We start from the raw sequence: 27,944 nt of genomic DNA on the forward strand, positions 1-27,944 counted from the left end.
AGGACAGAGATGGACGAGAGGCTAAACCGAAGCGTTGAGTGGTTAATTCAGTGGATTTAGAGAGACGCACTGCAATATGCGGCCACAGATAGGTGAGTTATTGATAATTGAATGATAGTATAAGAGGAAATGTGACTAATAATGTATAATTTCTGATGTTTTTATTATTATATTCATACCTGAAATGATATTCCCTGTCCTAATTAACATCTAATTTACATACAATTAGCATATTATTAACATATTACCTGGTGCAGGTAGGAATACAGGTACTGGGGGTACAGGTACACTTTTAGTGCATATATTCACTTTAATTATGCGGGTGATTCTTCAGTTGGGGGAACTTTTACGTCCCTAGGTTATAAATTTGTGTAAAAATACTTCATACTACATCAATATTTTGCTACTTTGGCCTTGTCCCCAACCCAGACTTTAAAACTTTTCTGCTCTAATAAAATGCTAAGAAGTGATCAAACTCATTATATAGTTTTATAATAACTTAAAAAGAATGTAAACAAAATGTTTTTTTTTTCATATTTGTACAACCTATGCATATTTTTGAGCAATATATTACTGTCCCCAGCATTATCGTCATTACCGCAACAGTGTACGGTTTCTGTAGGGAATCATTTGAAGGTAACGCTTGTTTATGTTGTAACCATGGAAACAAAGACTTGCAAGGAAGCACATGCCAGCCACGAGAGAAGATTGACATTTTAATGTGTGGAAATGTGAGTAATTTAATCATGTATTCCTCCTGATCATAGAGTATATTTATTCAGCGTCATTACCATTTACATCAGTATGGCAGTACTTTACCAAAAAAAAAAAAAAAGAAATTTACACATTATTTATATGTATTTTAAGTGCATCTTGTACTAGCTGTTGACTAGCTTTAGCAAATCCATGGCCTAGCTAGTTTTTTTCTTAAAAAAAGTAAAAATTGTCATTACCGCAACACGTCATTACTGACACATAATGACATTTTGCTATGCCACTTCGCAAATAAATATGAAATATTAAAATTCTATATAAGCTCAATTGTAGCCATCATTAAGTCTTTGCTCTAAAGCATGTAAGCATTATCTTGACATAATTAAAACTAAATTATTACTGATTTTATTTTTCAAAAGTTAAGATGGTAAAAAGAGCCCGCAATTGAAGAATCACCCATGCATGTTTTATACACGATATTCAAAATTGATGTACACATTATGGCAAAAAATTATGTGGACACCTGTCATTATTGAAGTCAGGTCTTTTAGCCACATTAAAGTATTCAGGGTGGCAGGGTGGCAGGGTGGCAGGGTGGCAGGGTGGCAGGGTGGCAGGGTGGGTAGCACTGTCGCCTCACAGCAAGAAGGTCCTGGGTTCGATCCCCAGGTGGGGCGATCCGGGTCTTTCTCTGTGGAGTTTGCATGTTCTCCCCGTGTCTGTGTGGGTTTCCCCCGGGAGCTCCGGTTTCCTCCCACAGTCCAAAGACGTGCAAGTGAGGTGAATTGGAGATACAAAATTGTTCATGACTGACTGTGTTTGACATTAAAACTTGACGTTAAAATCCTAATAAATAAATAAATAAATATTCAAACTTAATGTACACTATATCGCAAAACGTATGTGGCCACCTGTAATTATTAAAATCAGGTCTGGCTAACAGGTGGATTCAATAAAAGTATTCAGTTTTGTTACAGTTTGACCCTGTGAACTATGTGAGGTCCATAAAGGCATGGTTGCTTGGCATGGAGTTTGGTGGGAAGAAACTTCATTGGCATGAACACTCCATTATACATCTTCAAGATGAATCGGAATGTAGATTGCAAGCCAGGCCTTCTTGTATACCCTGTGCCCTTTTGACAGAATAGACACAAACTCTCATGGATACAAAACAATATTTTATGGAACGCTATTCCAGAACAGTGGAGGCTATTTAGGTACAAATAAAAAGCTAAATCCACTTTTATAGCTTTGGTTTTGTAATGGGATGTCCAAAATTAATTGCTTCATGTCCAGGGTGATGGTGGGTCGGATGTTATCCCAAAGAATTGGGTGCACACGCAGGGCAGGTTGGCAGTCTGTTGCACTTAGTTCCTCAGGGCCCAAGTGCAGTGTGGCATCCACTTTAACTGCAGTACTATTGTGTTTCTTAAAAGGCTTTAATGAAGTGACTAGTTTATAATGCTTATGTTCTTCTGCTAATGTTGCTTTTGGATGCAGTTTGAGATCCAGTAGTTTATGTGGCAATCACGGACAGACCATTTTTACATCCTTTAATGCAACTCTATAGTAATGCCCATGGTTTTGGAATGGGATGTCCAACACACTCGTGGTCAGGTGTCCACATACTTTTGGTCATATAGTGTATATGATCTGCAGAGTCTCACATTAATACGATGGCATGATGCAAAATATCTGAATATTTTTAGTTTTGAAAGTTTGTGCTCAAATCCGCATGAGGATTGTAATATTCAGTCTGTTTACCAGCACAACAGCCTCCTTGTTTGTGGTTTTAATCATTTCAATGGTGCTCTGGTGGCGCCAGCCCACCACCACTGAGATCCAGGTTCGAATCTGCGTCAGGGATGGCGTCCGATGTAAAACTGCACCAAATCAGGTATGCAGACCCATTATGTGGACCAAAATCTGAAGTGGCAATAGAAAAAAGTTCCAGATGATAAACAGAAGATGGTGAACAGAACTTGGAAGACAGAGTATAAGGATGTAGTGAAGAAAGTCTTGTTGCCTAGCAACTAAACATTCATCAGCTTCTATAGGATCGCATACAGTGATGACAGATGATCTTCCACCAGCCATGAAGCAGCATGATGTTCCCCCAGGATTGGGAGTCTTTTAAGTAAATCAGAAGAATATTTAATAGAGTTAAAGCAGAAAGTCTCTGATTCACATTCAGGGCAGAATGAATAAACACAAGGCTAAAATATTCATTTATTCTTAAGGCAAACATGCTGACTAGGTAAAAATTCATACATGTATTTAAGCTTTTATCAGATAAAAGCTAAATTCTGCTGAGTCAGACACAGTTTGTTCACATGATCTTAGTCAGCAAAATCACCTGCCTGTTTAAAACAGAACTGCAGAGGACTGAGTGTCCTATTTTTCTTCTAACCACCAAATCTGTCACTTAGTGACAGAAATTTCAGGCTAAATCTCACTAGGTGTGAAAATAAAACAAGTATGTTTGGCTGCAAAAAGTCTGTATAAAATTATTTTTTTTAAAAAGCACAAGAAATTTGAATCCCATATAAGGTAAGATATCCTTTATTTGTCATATATACATATACTAACATACAGTACGGCGAAATTCTTTCTTGGCGTATCCCAGTTTGGAAGCTGGGGTCAGAGCGCAGGGTCAGCCATCGTACGGCGCCCCTGGAGCAGACAGGGTTAAGGGCCTTGCTCAAGGACTCAACAGTGGCTGCATAGCAGAACCTGGATTTGAACCGCCAATCTTCCGGTATATAGCCCAAAGCTCCACCCACTAGGTTACCACTGTCCCATTAATCAGCCTACATTAATCAGCCAAACCATCAGGACCACCTGGCTAACATGCTGTCAAAACAGCACTGACCTGCTAACACATGGACTCCTCAGGACTTCTGAAGCTGTCCTATTGTATCTGGTTCCAGGATGACAAGGACCAGCATGTCATAGAGTGCATCCTGGAGCCATCTTTTACTCGGGAACAACACACATGTGCCCGGCCCTCCGCTTGAAATAACTAAAATTCGTCAGACAAGGATGCTTTCTTCTGTCCAGTTCTAATGCTCATGTGCCCAGTGTAGGTGCCCTCGGCAGTGGACAAGAGTTAGCGGGGACACTTTGTCTGGCAGGCGCTCGGGTGGCGCGGCAATCTACAAACAAAAATTACAAATAAAATAGCTAAAAAAAAGAGAATGTCTTAGGCATCAATATTATCATCAGAAAATAGCACAACTGGAATATGAGGTGACCTTGAAAATGTCTAGTAGTTAATAAATCAGACTAAGTAATGAACCCTGTTGCTTTAAGTGCACACACACATAATCTGATTAATCCGCAATACATCATGTCGGCGAATGCAAAAACCACCACACGCGCTACATGCCATCGCTTAGAGTGGGTTAACGTCTAGCCATTCCGCTAGCCAAGGTTAAAGCTTTATTCGGTACCGAGCACCAATCTGCTCTCCTCCCTCCCCCGGCAGACAGGCAGCTGCTGAGGTGAAGCATGATCATGGAGGCAGGCAGCGACTCCGCTGCAGCACCGTACAGAGCAGCTTCAGCACCTTCAGGAGACACGGCCGCTCCAGATCCCCTTCAGAGGTGAGTCACGGATTCCCTGGCCTCTCCGATTTGCTTCGTGTCATTGTGGAGGATTATGATTAGTCATGGGTGTGTGTATGCGCTTGTCAGGGATTTTAAAGGGCTAGATGAGGAACGCTGTTCTAATCTGTATATGCTGCAAGAGCCTGCATGAGCCGTACGTTGTGGATGGGAAGTTGCATACGACATGTGACTGGGATTATATTTATGGAACCATCTATATTACGTATATTCGCTATGTTGTATTTCGGTCATTTCTGTAACAATGTCTTTATAAATATGGCAAGTTACATGAAATAAACCACCAGGAATCACGTAACATTAATTAAAATGTTTTTTTTTCATTCATTGAATTTCATCTCCCCATTTTACTACAGCTTTATCCTCGTCAGGGTCGTGTTTGATTCGATTTCCCTGGAATCACTGGGCACAATGTATTAACACACCCCGGACATGACACCAATCCATCACTGGGCCTCAGCCACCGCCTCCTTAGACATAGCCAATCATGTCTGTATGTAAAAGCCAATATGTGTAGTTTCTAGTGTAGTTATTCTACCAGCTTAGTGCCGGTTTAGGAATATTTCTGTCCTGTCAGTGACTTTAAATTCACAAAAGATTATTCTGTCTGATTGTGTGATGTTAGATTTGAATACAGTATGTACTTGTTACTTTAAGTTTCAGTTTGAGTTTCTGCATTCGTTTTCAGAACACAGAGTTTCATCAACCTTTGTGCTCATCTCTAGAGACAACAGCGACAAAACCACCCTCCACAACTCACATTGTTCAAACTTCAGTCTTTCATTTAATCTTTTTTGGGCACAATAAAAGCCTGGTAGGAGCACAAAGCCTCTCGGACTCACCTTACCCGCCCCACGCAGCTGCTCACATTTCAAGTTACTGTTTAAGCCGGTTCTTTATGTTGGCTTTTCAGTTGTGAATAACTGACTAAAGTGACGCTTTTGTTCACTGCTGAAATGCACTTGCTTTTTATGCTGTTAATCAGCGAGGTTTAGAGTACGCTACACGGCCAAAAATATGTGAACAACCATAGGGCATGCTTGGTGTGCAAGAACTCCAGACTTCAAACCTGTTGAACAGCTCTGGGATGAATTAGTACTTTAGTGACTCTTTAAGAACTTGACTGCCCTGTCAGTGACTTATATTTGGCAAAAGATTGTCATTCTGAAGTCATTATTTTGAATACATCTTTTAGAGTATTTGGTTTTACAAAATGGTACGCCTTAGCAGTATTAAAAGGGCAACTATGTTGGATTGGGTTGTGGTCAGGCTGAATGGATCGGGCCAGTCATGTAATGCTCATAGCAAACCATTTTTATCTACATTGAATTTTTGTGCATTTACATTTAGCTTCTTTAATCCAAAGCGACTTACAGTGACAGTATGTATTGTCTAAGGTTAAGGGCCTGGGCTTGAACCAGCAAGCTTTCGATTACTAGTCCAGTACCTTAACCACTAGGCTACAACTGCCCTCCAGCCAGCATGCTTTATCAAACTGGTGCCACAATGTATTAGCCTACATTTAACAGTTCTTCACTGGAAGAATCATACACTAGACTTTTGGCCTCTGTGGCTAAGAACCTCTGATCTAGGATGATAAACTCTAATTACTCATATTATGCTTTTTATTTGTAAAATCATACAGCGCTAGGTGGCAAGTGGTCTGTTACACTAGAGATACAAGTTTAAATCTCAGTGGTGCTATCAGCTGGACGTCTGCAGGGATATTATTGGCTATGTCTGAAGAGGGGGTGACCAAAGCCCCGTGATGGGGTGGCGCCCTCTCAACTTTTCGATTGATAGCCCTAAGCTCTACCCATTACATTTACATTTTTGACATTTAGCGGACGCTTTTATCCAAAGTGACTTACAGCAAGGGCCTTGCTCAAGAGCCCAACAGTGGCAACCTGCCAGTGTTGGGGTTTGAACCAGCAGCCTTCTGCTTACCAGTCCAGTACCTTAACCACTAGGCTACAACTGTCATTTCTGTATGTAGACGCCTGAACCAGCCCTGAATCCCAGCGATAGAGGGCTAGCGCCAAATTGGTATTTTAATCATTTAAATATTGCAATAGTTTGTAGTTTATATAATTTTAATTCAAGATTTAAGGAGTATATTTCTCCAAGTATGGCCAATAGTATCAAAACTTTAGATGTCAGCTTATATTTTGTTTGTTTGTGTGTCTTTGCATTTACGTAGGCCATAACATAGAAAGATTTTCATTGGTCATACGGTGCAGCCCTAATAATCACAATATCCTCCCGGTTAACCTGCATAATGTTGTTTTGCATATCGATTCATCCACAGCCTCGGAATTTGAATATGTCCTCTTCTTGTGTCATGCATTATCACCATGTTCCTCTAAATCAGAAGGTCAAACACATCAGGTTCTTTCCTTCCACATTCTGTTGTGCCATTTTAAAGGTAAGGTGCATTTTTCAAACGCTTACCCTTTTTACTGTGTGTACGTGTATGTACCCAGCCCCCACTCACCGGAGGAGGAGGAGGATGTGCAGGAGAGGAGGCCGAAAGCTGGAGAAAGAGCCGGGTGGGAGGATGCCATCGCTCTTATGGTCAGTATCTGATGCACATTCTTCGTTCAGCATTATAAAACGGATAGTTCCGGTCCTAAAATCTGATTGGCTGAGCCGCGTTCGAAGCCGTTGTAAAATCCCCGATAAACGCACACCTATGACCACCTCACATCATTCCATATTATTACGCCACTGAAAACACTGTTAACGGACTACGTGATTTCGCGGAAGAATGCTTTTTGTAAGTGTTTTTGTAAATAAAAACATTTATTTATTGAACATTGTTGTATTTTATTATATTTTATGTTGACTGCTGTTTTTTAAAAATAAATTTAGCGCGTCCAATTTCATCCCATCTATCATCCTCTCATTAGTGCGGATTCCTGCTCCTGATTGGGGCTGACGAGGCCGTTCCACGCCTCCTCCGAAACGTGCACAGCCAATCGACCGTCTTATCACCCACACTTGACGAGTGTAGCGTGGCAGAGTACTGTGCACGGAGGATCACACACTCCGCCACACCCCCTCCCGTCTCCATACAGGCGCCACCAACCAGCCAGCAGAGGGCGCAACCGCCCCGTTCCTGAGAGAGCATCCCCTACGGTCTCAAGTCCCGCCCCCCACCCGGACAACAGGCCAATCGTTGTCCATAGCCGCCCAGCCTCGACCGTAAAGGCAGAGCTGGATTCGAAACGACGCTCCTTCGAAATCCAGCCCTGGTTGCAGCGTGTGTCTTTTTACCGCTGCGCCACCTGAGCGGCGTTGACCGCCGTTACATAAAAGCAATAAGTTACTCGAGACCATGCGTTACTGCTATGATTTTATCACGGGGAAGGTCGTTTTGACCTAAAACGTCTTTCCCCGCAGTAACGCACGGTCTCTCGTGGCTTATTGCTTTAATATACTCAAGCGTATAGAGCGCTGTGTAATAATGTGTTGGCGTGTTTGTGTTTGCATAGGCGAGGGATGCCACCGTCCTCCCTGAACTGTCAGCTGACTCGTCTCTTCGCTCATGCACCAGCACTGCTAGCATGAAGGTCAAGAACGTGAAAAAGTAAGAGCCCCTCATTTCAGCTGTTTTCACTCCATTATGCTACAGTTTTATTTGCAACAGTATATAGCAACAGTGTGCTGATGGGCTTTCTTCTTTATGCAGACTGTCTCTCTCCAAAAGCCATTTCCCTCGCCTGGCTGAGTGCGCACACTTCCACTATGAGAATGTCGACTTTGGCTCTGTGCAGGTGAGCCAAACAAATCAGGCTTGCTTTTAGTCCAGGAAAAAAAACCTGAGTAAAATGTGTGTTTAATAACCAAACCTCAGGGCGGCACGATGGGTAGCACTGCTGCCTCACAGCAAGAAGGTTCTGGGTTCGATGCCCAGGTGAAGGGGTTCGGGTCCTTTCTGTGTGAATGTTCTCCCCATGTGTGTGTGGGTTTCCTCTGGGATGGGGGTTGGGAATTGTTGGCTGAAACATCAAGGCCATTGGGAGGCAGTGTAGAGGTACACACATTAGCGGTACACGTTTCCCTTGGTACCTGTGCCCTTGTGTGGTCCCATGATCTATATTACTATATAGCAACAGTCACACTTGGCTATTCCTAATATTCCTAATATACTGTAGAAAAGGCTTCATGAAGCCAGCATGCAAAAACCATCAGTAAATAAAAAAGCCAGTGAAGATATTTGGTCCAGTGACATCACTGTGTCTGTATCAGGCAATGTAAGAACTGCTCACTCCCCAGTATATTCCCCTGACTGGCTTTCATAAAGCAGAATTCTCTCCCTGGATCCTAGCACTCCTCGATTTGAATCTCAGCTCTGCTACCAGCAGGCTGGGCGCCTACACGAACAACGATCGACTTGTTGCTTAAAGGGGGGGTGCCGGAGGGGGTTCTTCATAACTGATGCGATTACGACCCCTGCTGGCTGATTTATGGCGCCTGCACAGGGACGAGGGATAGTGTGTGATCAGGGTCTGGCTCTCTGTACACAAAGCTGATCCACATATTAACTCACCTCGTGCAGGGTGAAGCGATGGAGTCGTCTACTGCATACGTACCGGAGGGGGCGTGTGTCAGTCACGGGTCTCCTCAGTCAGAGTGGAGGTTAGCAGCAGTAGAGAGGAAGCGAAATGCAATTAAGTAATTAGATATGACTACATTGGGAGGAAAATTAAGGGACAAATGCAAAAAAAAAACATTAAACAGCCACATCTGAATTTAAAGTATAGCCGAATAGGAATGCCTTTTCTCTGAACACTTTGTGCATTGTGCTTGGGTAGCACAGCCGTCTATTATGCTTGCCCACCACCACTAAAAGCCGGGGTTTGAATCTCAAAGGTGCTATGGCCTGACGGGCGTCTACACAGACTTGATTGGCTGTATCTAGGAAGGGAAGGGGGTGGAAATGGTCGAAGCCCTGCAGTGGTCCAGGGTATTCCTGTCATGTACTCAGTGTTTCCTGGTGGAACCGGACCCGCCGTGACACTGACCAGGATAAAGCAGTTAATGCAAATAAATTGAGGGAAGAAAAAACTAGTTTGCATTTCTCCTCAGTCTCCAGTAGAGAGCAGTAGTTGTCTGTTCTTGTTGACTCAGAGCTTCTCATGTTCTCTGCAGGCTTTACAGCGTATTGATTCAGGATGCTGGTGCTGTGGTATCTGTTCTCTACATGTCGTGCATCATGGTGTAAGAACACAAGCAGATGATGAATAGATTTTTGTTCAATCCTCAAGTCTCGGTCCTGTAAGCTCTGCACACGTCCACCATGAGTGTGATGCTGCAGTATCCTGCACCAGCCATGAGTTACTAGTGCTAAGTGTGTCACACTGACATACTGCAGCACACACACACACACACACACTGTATTGCCGCATCAGAATGCACCACCACACACCCACTTCCATTACAATAATCAACAGGGGTACTCACGATACGCAAACCCTTCATGAAGCACACCCAGCCATTTCTTAGTAAAGGTCGTTCTTGAATAAATAAGCCACTACAACATTATTCCGGGCTGAAAAGATCAAGGGCATTCTGGACAAGCAGGGTTTTAACCAGTGTTTAATTTGTACTTGTTCTCTCAGGCTGCCGTCACAGCATGTTTTATTGGTGCAAGGCTAATTTAATCCACTTGGCGTCCAACCAGAAATTTAGGAATGAGTGGAAGGAGTGGAACGACCTTGTTTTTGTATTTTAAACACTATAGCACTCCAAGCCTATATTTAAGGCCCTACCTAATTACTGCTGTGAAGAATGCATCATGGACCGTGTAATATGCAATTTGCTGTGAAATTCAAAATGTAAGGTTTGTGTTTAGCGATTTAACATTTTTTATTCACATAGCGTTCAAGTGCCTCACGTTTACTGGTTAATTTGCACTATGAGGTGTCCTAGCAATCCTACAGCAATTCAGTTAGCAATCGCTTAGTCAAAATGTCCAAGAGGTACTATTGGGTAACTGAGTTTGGAAAATTCCCAACCAATTCTGTGGATTCAGGATAACAGGCCTTAGTCATGAAAGACATTCTAAAATTTTTCTGTTATTGGTACACCAGTGAGCCAAAACATTAGGACCATCCACCTTATATGCTGTCAAAACAGCTCTGACCCATCAAGACATTGACTCCCAAAGACATCTGAAGGAGTCCTGGGGTATTAGAGCCCTCAACCAATAAGAAGTACTGCTCCCAATCCAGCTTCTGTATTTATATGATTGATGTGTAAACTGTGATGCATTTAAAATACAGTGGGAAGTTTATAAAACTTCAGAGTTTAGATGAATAAGTATTGTAGTCAGTAGTGTAGAATTTTTAAGCGTTTGTGATACCTTATTAATTAAAAAATAAAAAAAATAATGCAAACTGGCTCAAGCATCTAATACGCTACCTGACCACTGTGGAGTGTTTTAGCTCTTGAGTTGGAATCTCAACAGTGCTACTGACCTGACCTGTTGTTCTACACAAAGTGTGACTCCCCAAATGAGAACCTGCTGCTGGTTGGTGAAAAGAAGCAGCCAGTCACTGCAGGCATGTTAGAGGGGGCGTGTCCAAGTCTGTGGCTCTTTAGGGAAAATAAATTTTATACTAACATTTAACAAGCCTCTAAAATGAAATGACAACTTACTTAGCTACGTTGTCTTACTCCTGTTAATTTTCTTTATAAGTAATTCAGTTTGGACGAGAAATAAATGCTCAGCATTGAGAACTATTTTACAGATGAAGACTTGATTACAAGCTGAAAGATCGTCAGATCAGAAGAGCCATGTCACAAAGGGATTTCTGATTTGTCCATAATATTAAGACAACAGTGTGATATTCAGAGTAATGTTACTGTTATAATCTGCCGTCTCAGTACCCTGTCTAGGTGTCGTTCTTTCTGTGATCATGTCAGAAATATGAGGTGCTGATTAGCTGGAACTCACAGATCCATCTCTCGGTGCTGTATCACTCATTTTGTGCTTTTTCAGCACTGCTGTCTGCTGGCCAGCTGAGCCGTGCTCAGTCCCACATCACCTCAGGAGGGGGGTGGGGGTAAACCAGTGCAGAAGAGGAGGAGTTGGAGACCGGTTTTGTCCTGGTTTTTAGTTGTAATGAGACACAGCAGCAGACACATCTAACCGCTGCATTACAGCGAACAGCATGGGAAACTTTTCCCTGATGGATGTGTGCTGCTTTTCAGACAGATCTGGATTCCTCTTACACAGAATAGGAGGGGCTGTGTTTGATGAGCCTGGGCTGTTTGAACTGCTGTGACTGTGGGGAGTGTTTACAGAGTGGGACAGTTCAGGTGTTTACCAAAGCATTCAGCACGGAGCTGAATAAAGCAGGATGGGCTGATAAAATCATTCAGGCTCCATTGTGGTGAGGATTGAATAGTGTTCTCTTTTCGTGTGGTAGATGTATGGAAAGTAGTGCTGGAATGTGTAAATAAGTGTTGTATCTTGTATGATGAAGGATTGGCACTCTGTCCAGGGTTTGTTTTTGTTTTCACCAGACCCATCGTGACCCTGACCTAGATGAATTGGTTGGAGATAATGAATGTATATATAAATTATGCATGAGGACTCAGGATGTCTTGAAGGATGTGTTGAATAGCCAGTTGCTTTTTTCCCATAAAGCACTGTTTAGTTTTGTTATTAAATAGAGAAACGGTTTGTCATGTAAGAATTTGAATCATCTGACAGTTTTGTTAAGAACATTGTTAAGAACATTCTTCTATAAAACTCATGAATGATGCAGTCGGTTGCCAGGTATTGTCGTTCTCATTTAGAGATGTGCGAATAAGCTCTGTAAAGGCTTGGAAAATTTACTAGTCCCAAATTACCTACAACTAGTAGGGTGGCTCGGTGGGTAGCACTGTCACCTCACAGCAAGAAGGTCCTGGGTTTAATTCCCAGGTGGAGCGGTCTGGGTCCTTTCTGTGTGGATTTTGCATGTTCTCCCCGTGTCTGTGTGGGTTTCCTCCCACAGTCTAAAGACATGCAATGAGGTGAATTGGAGATACAAAATTGTCCATGACTGCGTTTGACATTAAACTAATGTAACTACCTGTTCTGTCATGAATGTAACCAAAGTGTGTAAAACGTGACCTAATCCTAATAAATAAATACCTATAACTAGTAAAAATGACAATGTACTATTATGTCTAGTTTGTTTTATCTGAACATGTTTTTTTTCAGCAGGTTGTGCATACATTATAAGCATAAGGTATAGGAAATCTTATCTGACCTTCCTCTTCCTCAGACAATCATTGTCTGTTTAGCGCAGATTAAAGAATTTACTCAAAAAGGCCATATAGAATTGAGCTGCAGTGGTCCAGAAGCAGCATCAGTCAAGACGTCCAAAATGTAGTAAAAATCCTTCCCAGAACGTGGCAGCTGTTAGCCATGAAAAATACAAATTACTGCCAATGGTTTTGTAATAGAATGTCCAACTCATGGTCCAACAAGCACATGGTTCATGGTCAGATGTGAACATACCATTGTGTTTTCCTTAGCTTTAATAGGAATCATCTTTCTATGTTAACACAGGTTGCTGACATGGCTGTTCATGCACTAAGGTCTGGCCCTCGGACCATCCGGTTGAATCATTTCTCTCTATCTTTTTCTCTCTGCAGCTCACGCTGACCGAGGAGCAGAACGATCCATTGCTTAGCAGCCTCAACTCAAAGGAGCTGGTGTATTTTATCCAGATCTCTTGTCAGGTATTGCTGGTCTTATTTATTATTATAAAAATATCGTAAAATGATGAGTGTGCATGTGTGTGTGTGTGTGTGTGTGTGTGTGTGTGTGTGTGAAAGAGAGGGAGAGCTCTGTTGGTTTCCGTAACATAAATCTGAATAGCTGGGCTGTTATGCCAAGCTTTGCCATTGTGGTCGAAAGAGGAACTATAAACTCAGATCAAAAGGGCAAAACAACCAGTACACTTGTTGTTGTTCCAAGGAACAGCTGACAGTTCAAAGCACAACCTAATCAGTGTTTGTGTGGTCAAAAGGTTATGGACACCTGTCTGTTATCTCGCTGAACATCCCATTCCAAACGCATAGGCATTAACATAAATTTTAACTTTAACAGTCTCTTCTGGGAAGGATTTCTACAACATTTTGGCTTGTGTTTGTGGCCCACAATCAATTTTTCATGGTTTTAAAGAGATTACGGTCAGGGCTCTATGCAGGCCACTGAGGTTTTGTGAACAAGGGCACAGTAATGCTGGAACAATAAAACACCTTTCCTTAACTGTTGCCACATAGTTGGAACCACATAATTTACTTTATACTATCATAAAAATAATTTTAAAACACCTGAGCAATGGGTTGGGGCTAAAACAGCCGAACTTAGTAATTAGTAGGGTTATAATTAAGAGCATTTACATTTGCGGCATTTGGGAAACCTTTTTATCCAGATCGACCTAAAGTTCAAACAATTGAGGGTTAAGAGCCCTAATAATGGGCCCAACATTGACAGTTTGGTGGTGATGGGGCTAGAACAAGCAACCCTCTAATTACTAATCCAGTCCCTTAACCACTGAGCTACCACTACCCTATATGTTTAACATTTGTCATTTAAATCAGATTATTACTGGTGACCCACTTTCATTCTTTCATTCAAATTAATTTTTTGATGTGCACCAACATTGATGTCTGAACAATGTGTGGAAGTGCAAGTTAAAATGGGCAAAAAGGAAGTTTAAAATCCTCACAAAATGGAGTTCTTCAGATTTAAATGCTGGGTTATGACGCTGGGTTTAGTTCTTGGTTAGTCCATGTGCTTTACAGTAATTCTTTAATTCTCCAAAAACGTACAATTGGCTGAGCTTGGTTGGGACAACTACTTACCAGCCATGGCATAACTGTTTTTAATCAGTTATCAGGTATGATTCATATTCTTATTTTCATCATCAGTGTTAGTGCCAGACCTGACAAATGCTCTTTTGACTTAGGAAATTCATTCCTTCTTTTAGTTTCTGCACCCTGGCATTTTGTTCTGTTTTGGTTAACATGGACATTGTATCCTGCTAACTCCTGTATTATTCCTGTGTGTGTGTGTGTGTGTGTGTGTGTGTGTAGGGAAAGAAATGGATTGTAAGACGGTCGTATGAAGACTTCCGCGTCCTCGACAAGCACCTCCATCTCTGTATATATGACAGAAGGTTTTCTCATCTAACAGAGCTGCCCCGATTTGAGAGCCTTAAAGACACTGCAGGGGTAGCGCCATATCCCTCTTTACTTTATGCTCCCTAAATAACAGGTTTAATCCTAAGGCTGAGTGTATGGAAGTAAGCATTTTTAATACTTTTAATACTTGTAAGTTTGAATCGTAGCTGTGCTACCGGCGTAGCTGGGCACCTAAACAGGCACGAGTGGCTGCTGCAAATGTGACTTCTGCAGGTGGGAAACTCACAGAGTAGCACATTATGCTCAGACAGGTAAAAAGGACAGTGGATGCCTAGTGGGTACAACTTTGGGCTAACGATCGCAAGGTTGTTGGTTTGAATCCTGGCTCTGCTGTGCAGCCACTGTTGGGCCAGTAAGCAAGGTCCTTAACCCTTTTGGCTGATCCCCCGGCTGATCTTACACTCTGATGCACAGCAAAAATAGTCATTGTACTGTAGAACCTTATATGTACTGTATATATGCCAAATAAAAGCATGCCGTATGTGATGTCTATAATCTAGGGCACCAGAGGAGGCAGAGGTGGATTTACAATCAGGGAATTGGAAACGACTAGATTTGGGATGAACCCAGATTCTGTTTGCTTCATGTTGTGTAATGTACAGCTGATTAAACACAACTGGTTGTGTATTCTTCATGCAGTGGGTGCTTTCACTAGCATTGATTTTTACTTTACACACCCAGCAAACACATAAAAACACATCAGACAGCAAATAGAGAGAAAACTTTTTTAATTAACTTACTTTCAAATCAGTTCTTCTGATTGTACTTAGGTCAGCTTGTTAACAAAATTAAGGTGATCATTATTTTTCGTCTGTCTGTCGTCTTGCTTCCTCAGCCACTTTCCCAGATGCTTACTGCCTACCTTTCCCGTCTTTCGACCATCGCTGACAACAAGATAAACTGCGGCCCTACGTTGACATGGATGGAGGTAGGGTGCGCAGCATTGGCTCATTGATTTTTACTCATCCATTAAGCTCAAAGCTCAGTCTTTCAATGAGCCTCTAGCAAATACATTCAGAGTGCTGTTTGGAAATGTGAGTTACAGACCAGTCTTGTGTGAAGATGCTGAAGAGACGCCCGTCGTCTCATGTAGCATTAGTCACTTGATGAACACAAAGCATCTTTGTTGCTGAATGAACTCGGATTTCACTCGCATAACACACCTGGTACACTAGGGAGTAACGTGCACCCATTATAGGTGCAGGTGGTTCAAATCTATTGTTATCAGAATGATTCCGAGTAGTACCTGAATTACTTTGAACTTGACAGAGTACATGGGCGAGGATTTTCATTTGCAATGGTTAAAGGTGGAATTGTTTGAACCTGAAAAAAAGAATGTGTATTTGTGAAAGTGCCTGGGATTTTTGTGAGATCCCTCAGTAAGTGAGATGAGAAGGCAGACTGAAATTGCTCCTGGCTCCCTTATGCTGAATAGACTTGCTTGGAGTAAAACACAAACAGCAAGATTTAGAATTTAAAACATTGTTTTATTATTATATAATCAGCATAACAATTTGAGTAAAATGTTTGACCTTAAACGATGATAGAATTTCAAAATATCTTGTATTGGAGTGCCAATCGGGTGGTACAGCAGTCTGTTATGCCAGGCCCCCACTGCTGCGATACAGCAGCTGTAACGAGTCAAGCTGGCTTAGCATTCAAGCTGGCATGGACTCAACAGTTTGTTCTGGGAGGGCATGGGCTGACCTCTAATACATATGAAGTCAGCCACATTATCTTTTTAAACAGCTGATGTAATAGGGCAGCTGAACATGTTCGGAGGAGAGCGCTGACTTGCCTTGAGAATCACAGAAAGCAGTGAGAAGAGCGCCAGCTTTGTTCTCTGAGACTTTTTGCTATATACCTGTATAGTTTTATCTGTCTAATAATTTTGATTGTTTTGTCTGTATCTTTATTTCACTCAGATTGATAATAAGGGAAACCATCTGCTGGTCCACGATGAGTCCTTTATAAATGTGCCAGCGGTCGCCGCTGCTCATGTCATAAAGCGCTACATAGCTCAGGCTGCTGACGAGCTCTCATTTGAGGTGATTTAGTCCCTTTAAGTCCAGGTTTTGTACTATTATTGGACCATTATTTGTTTATTTCTGTAAACCAATGCAGTGCAAAATGGTGTTTTTTAATGTTTAGGTTGGAGACATTGTTTCTGTCATTGATATGCCTCCCAAAGAAGACTCGGGCTGGTGGAGAGGGAAACATGGTTTTCAGGTTTGAGACACTTTATACCACTTTATTTCTCAGATGATCTGAAATCCACTAATGTACTAAACATTTGGTACTTCTACCATGCACAGATGAATGTGTGGGTATACAGTTACTAACTAAATCAGCATGGATGTCATGCATGGCGTGGAGCTCGACAATGTAGTAATGGAAATTGGATGAGAGAAGAGAGAGTATCCACTTATTTCTTTTTTTACTTGGACTGTTGACCTTCTTGCCTGTTTATCCTCTTTGCAGGTGGGATTTTTCCCCAGTGAGTGTGTGGAAATAATCAGTGAGAAAGTTTCACCAAATGTGACCAGTACATTAGCAAAACCAGGTAATGTGTGCCTTTGCTATTGAGAATATGTAAATAAAAGATGACCACTTGTAGGGTACACATATTCTGACCAAATGTTTCATGTTAAGGATTAAAACTGTACCTTGTGTATGTCTGAGAATCAGGTGTGGAACATTTAAGAGAAATTAGATAAATGTAATCCACCACAGAATTATAGATCTCGCTATATGGAGAGTGAAGTATAAGCTATTTTGTCACTCAGGTGGCATAGCGATAAAATACGCTAGCACACCAGAGCTGGGATTTCGAATACATCGTATTGAATCTCAGCTCTGCCATCCGGCTGGGCTGGGTGGCTATATGAACAACGTTTGGCTGTTGTTCATCCAGGGAGGGTGCCGGATAAGGACCTCAGAACTGGTGCAATTATGACCTCTGCTGGCTGGTTGATGGCGTCTGCACAGAGTAGAGGGACAATGTGATCAGGGTGTGGCTCTCTGTGCACAAGGCTGACTCCCATATAAACTCGCCTCGTGCAGGTGAAAAAGATGCAGTTAGCTACCGCTCATGTGTCGGAGGGTGCATGTGTCAGTTCACGCTCCACAATCGGGGCGGAGGTCGGCACCAGTAGAGAGGAAGCATGATGCAATTGGCTAGAAAATGGGAGAAAATGCATTAAAAAAGAATTAGCCATATATATGATGCCACAACAAGACATAATGTTCTTAAATATGTGGGACAAAAACTGGTCACATGACACTCTTGAGGGTTCAAATACTTTTTCGTTTTACTCTATTCCAGTGTCTGGTAAGCATGGGAAGCTGATCACATTTCTTCGTACTTATGTGAAGTCGAGGCCCACCAAACAAAAGCTTAAGCAAAGAGGGATACTGAGGGAAAGGGTGTTCGGCTGTGATCTCGGGGAACATCTACTGAACTCAGGCTCTGATGGTGAGGGAAGCACCGGAACCTTAAATTAGGAATCAATATCAAAACCAAAAGCATTACCTCACTAATGTTTTATTTTTAATCTTTCTGGTCCAGTCCCTCAGGTCATTAAGAGCTGCACTGAATTCATTGAAAAGCATGGGATCGTGGATGGAATTTACCGCTTGTCTGGGATCTCCTCCAACATCCAGAAACTGCGGTAACAAATCCCTTTTAATGAAAGCAATGATAGTTCAAAGGAATTGCGGTTTAAAACAAGAGAAGCTGAAATAACATTTGTTAGAATGTTTGACCCACTGGGAGAAAATGTACATTGGCAAAATCTGTTGAATCAGAAAGTGAAAATGGATCATTTATAATTATTCTCACTGTTCTGATAAGTAATAAGGTTCTGCTAGACTGGAAGATGCATAAACACATTTATATAATGTAAAAGATGGACATCGCAAAAGACCATCATATGGCAACAGTTTGTCTATCTGCCCTATTTTACTTTAACAGTGGTTAAGGCAGAAGTACCCTGGACAGGGTGCCAATCCATGGCAACGCTTCAGACGTCCCTCCCACCACCCTCCTCAGACAAAGCCAATCATGTCTGTGTAAACGCCCGGCCGGGCCGACAGCGCTGCTGAGATTCAAACCCGGATCTCAGTGACAGTGAGCTTTCGACCGATATTGTGGCGACCGGCTGGTCCACCGTTATAGTAAGGCGAGGGTAGGCGAGGGCAGAGCCCATGATGCCGTGCGGCCGCCGCCGAGGCATTTGTGGGGAATAAAAAGTGTGTTTTGTGGTTATTAAAGTGGTTTGCTTGTATGTAAATAGTTATAATCCAAATGCTGAAGCACGTAGTGCATTTTGTGTTCGTTGTGTACTTTGTGTTAGGTGGCAGGTGCACGTTCTGTGCTTGTTAAAGCTATTGTGGGAGTGGTCTGCCCACGTCAGATCTGACTTTTGTAATACAATGCAAGGGCAATTCTTAATAAAGAGCTACTGCTTCCCTATTAATCGCCGTCTGGCTGAAATACCTGAACCCAACAATCTCGACAGGTGTCCAAAAACATTGGCTGTACTACCTTGTTAAAAATACAGCTTATTTCACAATGTATTAATTACGGCTGCATCCTCTACTGTTTGTTAGGCATGAGTTTGATTCGGAGCACATTCCAGACCTCACTAAGGACACCTATATCCAGGACATCCACTCTGTAGGGTCCCTGTGCAAGCTGTACTTCCGAGAGCTTCCCAACCCTCTGCTCACCTACCAGCTCTATGACAAATTTTCAGTAAGCACAGACAGATGTTTTATTCATGAAGCTGCTGCACCGTACACATAAAACATCTACCCGACATTTGGACATCGGGTCCAGATGCATTATTAATACTAAAAACGTGACTGTTCATGTTTTTTTGTGTAAGTGTGCATGTGTGTACTTTTATAGGAAGCAGTGTCAGCAGCCACCGATGACGAAAGACTGGTGAAAATCCATGACGTCATTCAGCAGTTGCCACCTCCACACTACAGGTTAGTTTGGTGCACAGTACACTCTGCTGACAGAAGGTAGTACTGCAGTCTGTTCTGTTAACAGTACTGAAGCAAAAGTGGTATTAGGTAGATTTTTGCATTAATTACCCGTAAAATGTGATCTGATTCTTCATTATTTATTTGTAAAACTTCTGTACTAGATGTTTTATAGACTTTAACGTCTAGTTTTTAAAGATTCTTTTTATTCAATCATTATTATTTACTTTTTTAGAACTCTTGAGTTCCTTATGAGGCACTTGGCACATATGGCAGCCTTCAGTTATGTCACCAACATGCATTCCAAAAACCTGGCAATCGTCTGGGCTCCCAATCTCCTAAGGTAAGTTGTTTTATGCTGTTAATATACATTCAAAATTCAAGAAAACGCTGCTTTCCACTTTCTTAATAAGTTATAACTTTTCAGCAATACCTAGCTGCTCCTCTTTCGATTACCAGTTCCCTTGTCTTTAGAAGCCGTAACTAATCACCAGAACTTGCAAAAATTAAGCATAAACACAGAGGAAAAGGCGAGAACAAGGCGAGCCTCATGGCAAAACAAAGCTTATGACTAATGTAAACAAAGAGATGTTCACCGGCTAGCGGACAATTACTGAACTACTGGTCTTCACCGCTTCTCACGGGAATTTTAAATAATCAGGACCAGACATTCCGTTTTCCAGATTTTGTCCATTAAATCTGAAATCCATTAAATGGAGGTCCAATAAATCAAGGTTCCTCTGTTTTCCTCTGGTTCCTCTGTTTTATTTGGCTTTTTACTTCCAGTCCTACTCATCAGTCTACACTTAATCACCCAAAATGATTAAAAAATTGTTACAGTATGGATGGACTTTAAGGACTGTGTCCTATAAATTGTCTAATAAATTGGTGTGCGTGATGCAGTTTCTGACTTTCAGCATGCATACTGAGCACAAAGCTTGTGTAAATGCTTGTTTTACTAACGGTTCCTGTGCATCGTAGGTCTAAGCAAATCGAATCCGCCTGCTTCAGTGGCACGTCTGCCTTCATGGAGGTGCGCATTCAGTCGGTTGTGGTGGAGTTCATCCTTAATCATGTAGACGTACTCTTTAGCTCCAGACTCAGCACTCTGATTCGTGAGAGCTCAGGTACTGAAAATAAAAACGAATGCTTAATTCCACTCAGCTGCTGGACATGTGAATGTTTTAAGCATAATTAAGGTTAAGTAAACACATCTCTGTATCATGAATTAATTTACAGGCCACACCACTTTGTCCCGGCCCAAGTCTTTACTGGTGTGCTCACCGTCTACTAAGCTGCTGTCTCTGGAAGAGGCACAGGCCCGCACTCAGGCCCAGCTCTCCTCTCCTGTGTCTCCTGGAAGCAAGTACATCGAGGTGGGAGAAGGACCGGCTGCCCTACATGGCAAATTTCACACCATTATTGACCTTCCCCTGGACAGGTGTGCTCATTTGAGTTTATTGCATTACTGTTATAATACTATTACTTTTGTAGTATGATTTATTTGCATTGCTATTATGATATTTATGTATTATTGCATCTATCCCACTTTAGGTAGGTGTGTTGCAGACGTTAAACTCTAAATTGTTTGTATCTACAAAATACTATTAAGTGGATTAAAAAAACAATAGGTATCCTTTTTTGTACTTTTAATCGTTAATTCAAGGTTTTTGCGTATTTTTTATGCATTTTACCCCATTTTTTCTCCCAATTTAGCATAGCCAATCCACTGCTGGGGACCCCAACGGCGTCCAAGGAGGGTGTACCACTATTGGACTCCCTCTCTCTGACAGTGTTATAAATGAATTGCCCTGTTTTTGTGTAGGCAGACCATAATGATACATTATATAATGGCAGTGTGAACACGTGTGTGCTTTCAACAGTGTGAGAACAACAAATCAGAATGCAGACTGCAGACCAGACCTGGTGATGCAGTCTCACGGTGCTACCTTACTTGCACTCTTGTGGATGAATTGCAGCAAATGCCTGCAGTTATTTTCCTATTTGTTTGTCCTTTTTAATTAGACTAAATGATGTTTTATGCTCTCATAGAAAGAAGGCTCAAACCAAGGTAAAGAAATCTCCTGTGGCAAGCTGGCGTTCATTCTTCAGTATGGCAAAATCTACTACATCCAAGCGTAAAATGCGTCAGCACCCCAGTGAGCCTAGTGGAATAAAAACCATGGCTCTTCCAGGTAGGACATTTCTTGTATTACTTACCCACATTGTCTTTAAAACAACCAATAGTTCATGATCAGATAGAGACTTAACTTCTCTTAGGTGGTAGAGGAGATAACGGAACTCTACGGTCAGCCAAAAGTGAAGAATCTCTTTCCTCAAATCTTGAAGGTAAAATAAAATTCTGTTCATTTCAGTTGTTTGTGCCGTGTCTGTCCACTAAACATCTATTTGGATCCCTATTTTAGGTGGATCAGTGGTGTATCAATCACGCAGGCCTCGCTCCACCAGCGATGCCCTTTCCACCTCTTTCAACGAAGACCTGTTGAAACCCAGAGTCCATAAAGACTCACAGACAAGCTATAAAGACAGCAGGAAAGCCCAGGCTGTATCCATCACGTGTGTACCTGCACTGATATCCAGCCCGCAGTCGGCTGATGCAGATTTTGGCATAGCTCAGGGTCTGGACTGTGACCCAGCTTTGTTTCAGGGCAGTGCATTAGCTAGTGAAGGAAGAAAAAGAAGCACTAACCAAAAGGACAGAGGCACTTCCAGGGAATCGGGATCTTCAAACGAGGTCACCGGTCCCACTGGAGCGTCTGATTTCATTCCAAAGACCAGAGAAAATGCAAATGAAAGGCATTTAACTTCAGATAAGTTGATTACAGCGACTAAAGAGCCAGACTCCTCTGAGACGGCACCTGTGGGTCGCACCCAGAAACCTGAGGTAGATTCAGAGACAAAAGATCGGTCTGTTTCTTCCACTGAAGTAAAGCCATCTGTGGTCAAGGCCAGTACGTCTGCACAGGGCGAAGATCAGCACCAAAGGCCCTCTTCTCTACTTTCTGAAAGCCTGGATAAATCTACTGATGAGCAGGCCAGAACAGTGAAGCAAACAGAATCAGGTATGTTCATGATCCAAAGTGTTTTAGTCTTTATTAATGCGACCATCCTCTTTTTACCCTTATAATTAAGGCCCTACCTAATTCACAGCTGTGAAGAAATGAGCCTTTTCCTGTGTAATATGCAATTTGCTTTGAAAATCAAACTCTAATGTTCGCCATGTAACGTTTTTCATTCACATAGCATTTAAGTGTCTCACGTTTACTGGTTAATTTGCGCTATGAGGCGTCCTAGCAATCCTACAGCAATTCAGTTAGCAATCGATTAGTCAAAAAGTCCAAGATGTCTCAGTGTAAAGCAGCTAAAAACACGGCTCGGGTAACTGAGTTTGGAAAACTCCCAACCAATTCTGTGGAAGCGGGGTGGGTGTCAAAACACGGACGAGAATTTATGTCTTTGAGACCGTCACTGGATGTTTTAGGTTTACATTCAACTATTAAGGTAGCTGTGCTGTGTATTGTAGCTTCAGTTTATTCTATTATTTAATTTAATGACTGGTGCCATTCAAATCTCTGAATTGTTTATCTTGTTTGTGTTCTTCAATTCATGTTTCCTGTCTTCAGGTGCTGTGACATTTGACTGCACACCAGGCCTCGTGAGGTCCGTGTCTCTCATAACCTCCCAGCCGGCGGTAAAGAGCGCCGCCCGGATGCTGGCTCTGGCTCTGGCTGAATCAGCCCAACAAGCCACATCGCAGAGAAAGAGAGGTAGTTCCGAACCCCCCACTCCTATTTCTCCAGTTCATCTTCAGGACCCGCTTTCTATGTTGCTGTGGCCCTCACCGCTGTCCTTACAGCCTCAGAACTCGTCCACTAGTAAACAGGTAAAACCTTTGAGCACCATCTCTACCGGAAGCTACACGGATGCAGGCAGCCCACAGAGCACCCGTGCCTGCCACGGAAGTGAGAGTGGACTCAGCTGCTCCGATGGTGGTGGCGGATCTGCCGAAAGTCCTGAAACCGTTTTACCCTCCCAGGATGCATCTGCTGCAAAAGGACTAGATACTAAGCAGGCTCCCGAGAGCCACAAATCTGTTAAAGAAAATGTGCGCCATGTTGGAGTCGGTACTGATAACGGAAGTCCAGACGAAAGCTCAGAGGTGGAGCTCAATCAATTCCAGTTAAACAGTTCTGCATTGCATGGCTCCTCTGAACGTCAGTCAGCCTTGGCTGCTCTGCTCAGCAAGCAAGCTGCCAACGAGTCTAACTTTCGTGTCATACTAGCAGAAGCTTCCATGCCAGCGTCAGTCCATGACGTTCTCCCACATGCTCCAGTTTCTCCACAGACTGCACATTACCCAGGCAACCCCAGTGATAACATGCCGAGGACTTCGGGATACATTTTTCTTTCAAGTTCACTGGGACAGACGTGTCATTATCAGCCTGATTACATCCAACAGCAGCCCAAGATTCCTTTTAGGGATGTATACAACACCCTGGCACCAAGGACCATACACCAGTCTATTAAACACAAAAGTCAACGAAGAGACGACTACTATTCAAGTTGTTTTTATAGACACGGTGGCCCGAGATACCCCCCGATGGATGGTGCGTCCGTGTATCCCACTATCCGTAGGGTGCGCTCTATGCATGCACCACCAGATGACTCGTTTTTCTTCTCCCCACAATCATCCAACCAACACAATACTTTCCAGCGACCGGTTTCCTCAAATATTCACCACGTGCGACCGTACTTTGTGGATGGCAAAGTTCAGTACAGGTTCAAGCCCTATTCCGGAGCTCAACATAACCCGGATCAATATCCAACAAGCGGCCATGGGTACAGCCACTCCTACAGCCTGCGCAGGATGCCTTCTCATCCTGGTAGGGTTATAAGCGGGGGTGAGAGCCATCACAACCCCTGCGTCAACCTGCCTTTTAGCAGAGAGGGTAGTTTTGTAAACCAAGGCATCAATCCTTTGCCAAGGATGAAAACTGTTGCTCAGCATGAGGTAATGGATGCTGGTGTACAAGATCGACTTTTAAATCAGTCTGTCAGACAGAGGACTGCTGCGAAAAAGAAGCCACAAGATCCTAGTTTGCCCCTGCCCCATTTTCAGAAAGCGAGCCAGAGGTGGCAGGAAACAGTGCACACCAGGAACAAATCAGATTCAGGCAAAGATCTGCTCATTTCCACCGAAGGTGCTGATGGAAAATACAGAGTTACAATGGTGACACATTACTCACCGGAGCACCCACTATCCGACCCTGAGAGTTTAACTGCCACTGAGATGGGCGTGAAGAGGAGTGGGTACAGCACCAAACTCAAGCAGAGTCGTTCCATGCAGAACTACCCACAGCACATGCTGGAGTCTCAACCACTGCCGCCTAACCTGACTCTGCATAAAGAATACAGCTGCCCCGACTTCAAACACACCGACACCCAGATTCAAAGCCAGAACCAGCTGATCATGAGGAACTGTCCTAAAGAGGACTATCAGCACGTTTGGGTCAAGGACAGTGATCTACAAAGATTAGAGAGGTCACACAGCATGAAAACCCATCAACAACCCAGACATGTCAAAATGACTGTGGATCATGATCACAGATTATCATATCCCGCCCAGATCAGACAGAGGACTCGTAGCATGTTCGCACCATCTCGCACCAATTACATGGATTCTTATGTGCCTGTGCAGCCCAAAGGTCCTGTCATGTACCCAAACTATGGCTGTATGCCCCCTCATAGATCCAGACTGTACACCACAGATATAGGCACTGGAAGCTTTCTCCGTTCTAAACTTAGGTCTAAGACAGAAGTATACGCTGAATGACAGCCACTTGGTTGTGGGTTTTAATTATATTGGGAATTTTTTATGTTGGGAGTGTAAGAAAAACTTTTAAGACTTAAATGTGGTGTGAAATTTCAAGGGTCATTTAATGTCACACTACATAAAATGACACTCACAGAGCTTTGATTCATTAAATGAAGTGTAGGTGTAAAGAAAAATATCTGGTTGCTTTATCAATTATCACACATTTAATAATCATAGATTTTGATAAATGTGGCTCATATTTAAAAAGATTTCATTTTCAATGACCGCTTTGTCCCTGTCAGGGTGTGTCCGGTTCCTTTGGAATCACAGGGAGCAAAACAATTACACACCCAGCACAGGACACCAATCCATCATGTGACCTCAGCCATCCCACCCCTTCACCCTTTATTCCCAATCTAGTTGTTTACAGTTCTCAGATTGTAATAGCACCGCAGTCTGCCCTGACCAAGGAGTGCTGACCTCATGGACCACGGATAACCTCATGTTTTACACACTTTGGTTACATTAATTACAGAACAGGTAGTTACTGGTTACACAGGATTCATCAGTTCAGGTTTTACTATCGAACACAGTCATGGACAATTCTGTATCACTAAATCACCTCACTTGCACGTCTTTGTACTGTGGGAGGAAACCGGAGCTCCCGGAGGAAATCCACACAGAAAGGACCTGGACCGCTCCACCTGAGAATAGAACACAGGACCTTTTTGCTGTGAGGCGAAAGTGCTGCTTATACCCTGATGCTTTCCATATAACTAAAATATATCAGTGCTGCTTGCAACATCTTTAATTAAAAACAATTAGCATTTTCCTTCAAGCATTTTCAGGGAGTTCAAGTTCCAAACCAAAATTTGCTAGGCCATGCAAAAAGGCCATCTTCTTATTGTTGCTGTCTTGTTTCTTGTAGTGTTGATGGTTTTCGCCCAGTGTTTTCACGTGGTAAACAGGCCAGCCGCAACCCTGACCAGGATGGATCTGGTTGATAAAACTGGTTGACATTAAATATAAAATGATTTTATACACCTATTCGTTAGCAATGGGTATAGAGAGGCTTTAGCATACATGTGACTAAGACCAAAATCACTTAAATCCCCTACATACAGGGTTTTTATGCTGTAATACTTTACCAGTTTGTCATTTGTTTTTTTATTGTGTGCAAATTATTTTGGCAAGCAGATGGTCCAACTGTGACTCAAAACTGCAAACCATCACATCAATCTGCAAACTTTTCATTCCAGTTCATTACGTTCACTCAGTGAGACACTGATGTCTCATTTATGTCTATTACAGTGTAAAAAATGTCAATTAAAATAAATTATACACAAACACAATTGAGACAGAAGTTGGTAATGGCTTTAAAATATTATGTTAAAATATTAAATGTTTTTTTGCACTGAGCACTTTATTAGGTACACTTATTTAATACGTTCATTTATTGATTATTTTATAAGCTGCTCCTTATTAAATTGTAAAACCAAAGTGTAAAAACATGACCTTAAAATCCTAATAATGAAATAAACAAACAGATAGATGTACCTAATAAAGTGCCGTGAGTGAATGTAGTCCATGGATAAGGAAGCACTTTATCGTCCGGTCTCTGTTATGTAATAACTAGACATTTAAATAATAAAGAAAAAATTATTTAAAAATTTATTATTTCCCCAATTTAGAATTTTATTAAAGAACTAATATTAAAAGAACTGAGCTAGGGATTGACCCTGAAAAAAACAGGGTCAGGTGGCTGAATTGACCATTAAATGGTTACAAATAGAACTCTATTGTACATTTATATATTCATTTCGATCAAAGGAGTTGTCTCATTATTCACAGTGCAGTTGTGCATTATTCATGTTTGCTTATGTTGTTGAATCCTTTTTTTTTACATTGTACTTAAAGTCTTATTAAAGTTGTCTATTTAAAACAAGTGCTGTTCATTATTTCTATCTTGCAAAATATTTTAATGAATTTTTAAAGTGTTTTTTACAGTATTATTGCTTTCAGAGTTATCAACTATAACTACAGGAATTATACTGTATATATCATGTGCAGGTCACTGAAGTGTCTTTAAACTGAGCTTTTCGTCATGTCTTTATAGACCTTGCTTTGTGTTTGTGCACAGGGGCACAATCATGCTAGATAGGAAGGGACCTTCCCTAAACTGTTGCTGCCACATTGGAAGCATCTAATTTCCTTTATATAACTGATTTATTACACCTGTCTGTTAGCAATTGTTGTGCCATGAACTAAAAAATTAGAAGGGGTGTCCCAAAACATAGTGTGTGTGTGTGTTTATCTTGAGAATCTGCAGTGTATTATTTTAAAGAGCACGTACAACAGTTCATAGAGCTCATTTTAAAGTGCTGTAGCTGAATGATCCTGTTAAAACCTCCTCTTCAGTTGTTTTAATTCTAATGAACAGCAGAGGGCACCAAAGCAGTAGAAACGTTACACTTACTGCTGAATGTATTATTTCTTTATTAGGATTTATTTAACGTCATGTTTTACTCGTTTTTGTTACATTCATGACAGGACAGGTTACACAA

General features: G+C 42.0%; 1 protein-coding gene across 3 annotated transcripts; it reads left to right on the forward strand.

The window, feature by feature from the left end:
• On the forward strand, positions 1–27,325 carry arhgap32a (Rho GTPase activating protein 32a). Of its 3 annotated transcripts, none has more exons than XM_063017389.1 (22): positions 1–92; positions 4,202–4,319; positions 6,824–6,914; positions 7,835–7,929; positions 8,032–8,116; positions 12,996–13,082; positions 14,445–14,582; positions 15,388–15,480; positions 16,478–16,600; positions 16,704–16,781; positions 17,034–17,115; positions 17,878–18,027; positions 18,121–18,223; positions 19,164–19,308; positions 19,465–19,547; positions 19,780–19,887; positions 20,526–20,671; positions 20,784–20,985; positions 21,597–21,739; positions 21,825–21,893; positions 21,971–22,627; positions 23,189–27,325. In XM_063017389.1, the coding sequence occupies exons 2-22, from the start codon at positions 4,225–4,227 to the stop codon at positions 25,396–25,398; spliced, it is 4,983 nt and encodes a 1,660-aa protein (XP_062873459.1). In that variant the 5' UTR covers positions 1–92; positions 4,202–4,224; the 3' UTR covers positions 25,399–27,325. The 3 variants fall into 3 exon arrangements, with proteins under 3 accessions (XP_062873459.1, XP_062873460.1, XP_062873461.1); XM_063017390.1 differs by having other exon boundaries at positions 78–92; positions 4,206–4,319; XM_063017391.1 differs by lacking the exons at positions 1–92; positions 4,202–4,319; positions 6,824–6,914; positions 7,835–7,929; positions 8,032–8,116 and adding an exon at positions 11,195–11,200.
• Positions 27,326–27,944: the final 619 nt, after the last annotated feature.

Source organism: Trichomycterus rosablanca, chromosome 20 (assembly GCF_030014385.1).
Source record: "Trichomycterus rosablanca isolate fTriRos1 chromosome 20, fTriRos1.hap1, whole genome shotgun sequence".
Lineage (NCBI taxonomy): Eukaryota > Metazoa > Chordata > Actinopteri > Siluriformes > Trichomycteridae > Trichomycterus > Trichomycterus rosablanca.

What these genes read in the sequence shown, in the direction of transcription:
- arhgap32a (XM_063017389.1), top strand. Translation starts at nt 4,225, where the DNA reads ATGATCATGGAGGCAGGCAGCGACTCCGCTGCAGCACCGTACAGAGCA. An exon ending in TGGGCTCCCAATCTCCTAAG is followed by an intron (nt 19,888 to 20,525) that starts GTAAGTTGTTTT and finishes TGTGCATCGTAG; the next exon opens with GTCTAAGCAAATCGAATCCG. An exon ending in ATTGACCTTCCCCTGGACAG is followed by an intron (nt 20,986 to 21,596) that starts GTGTGCTCATTT and finishes ATGCTCTCATAG; the next exon opens with AAAGAAGGCTCAAACCAAGG.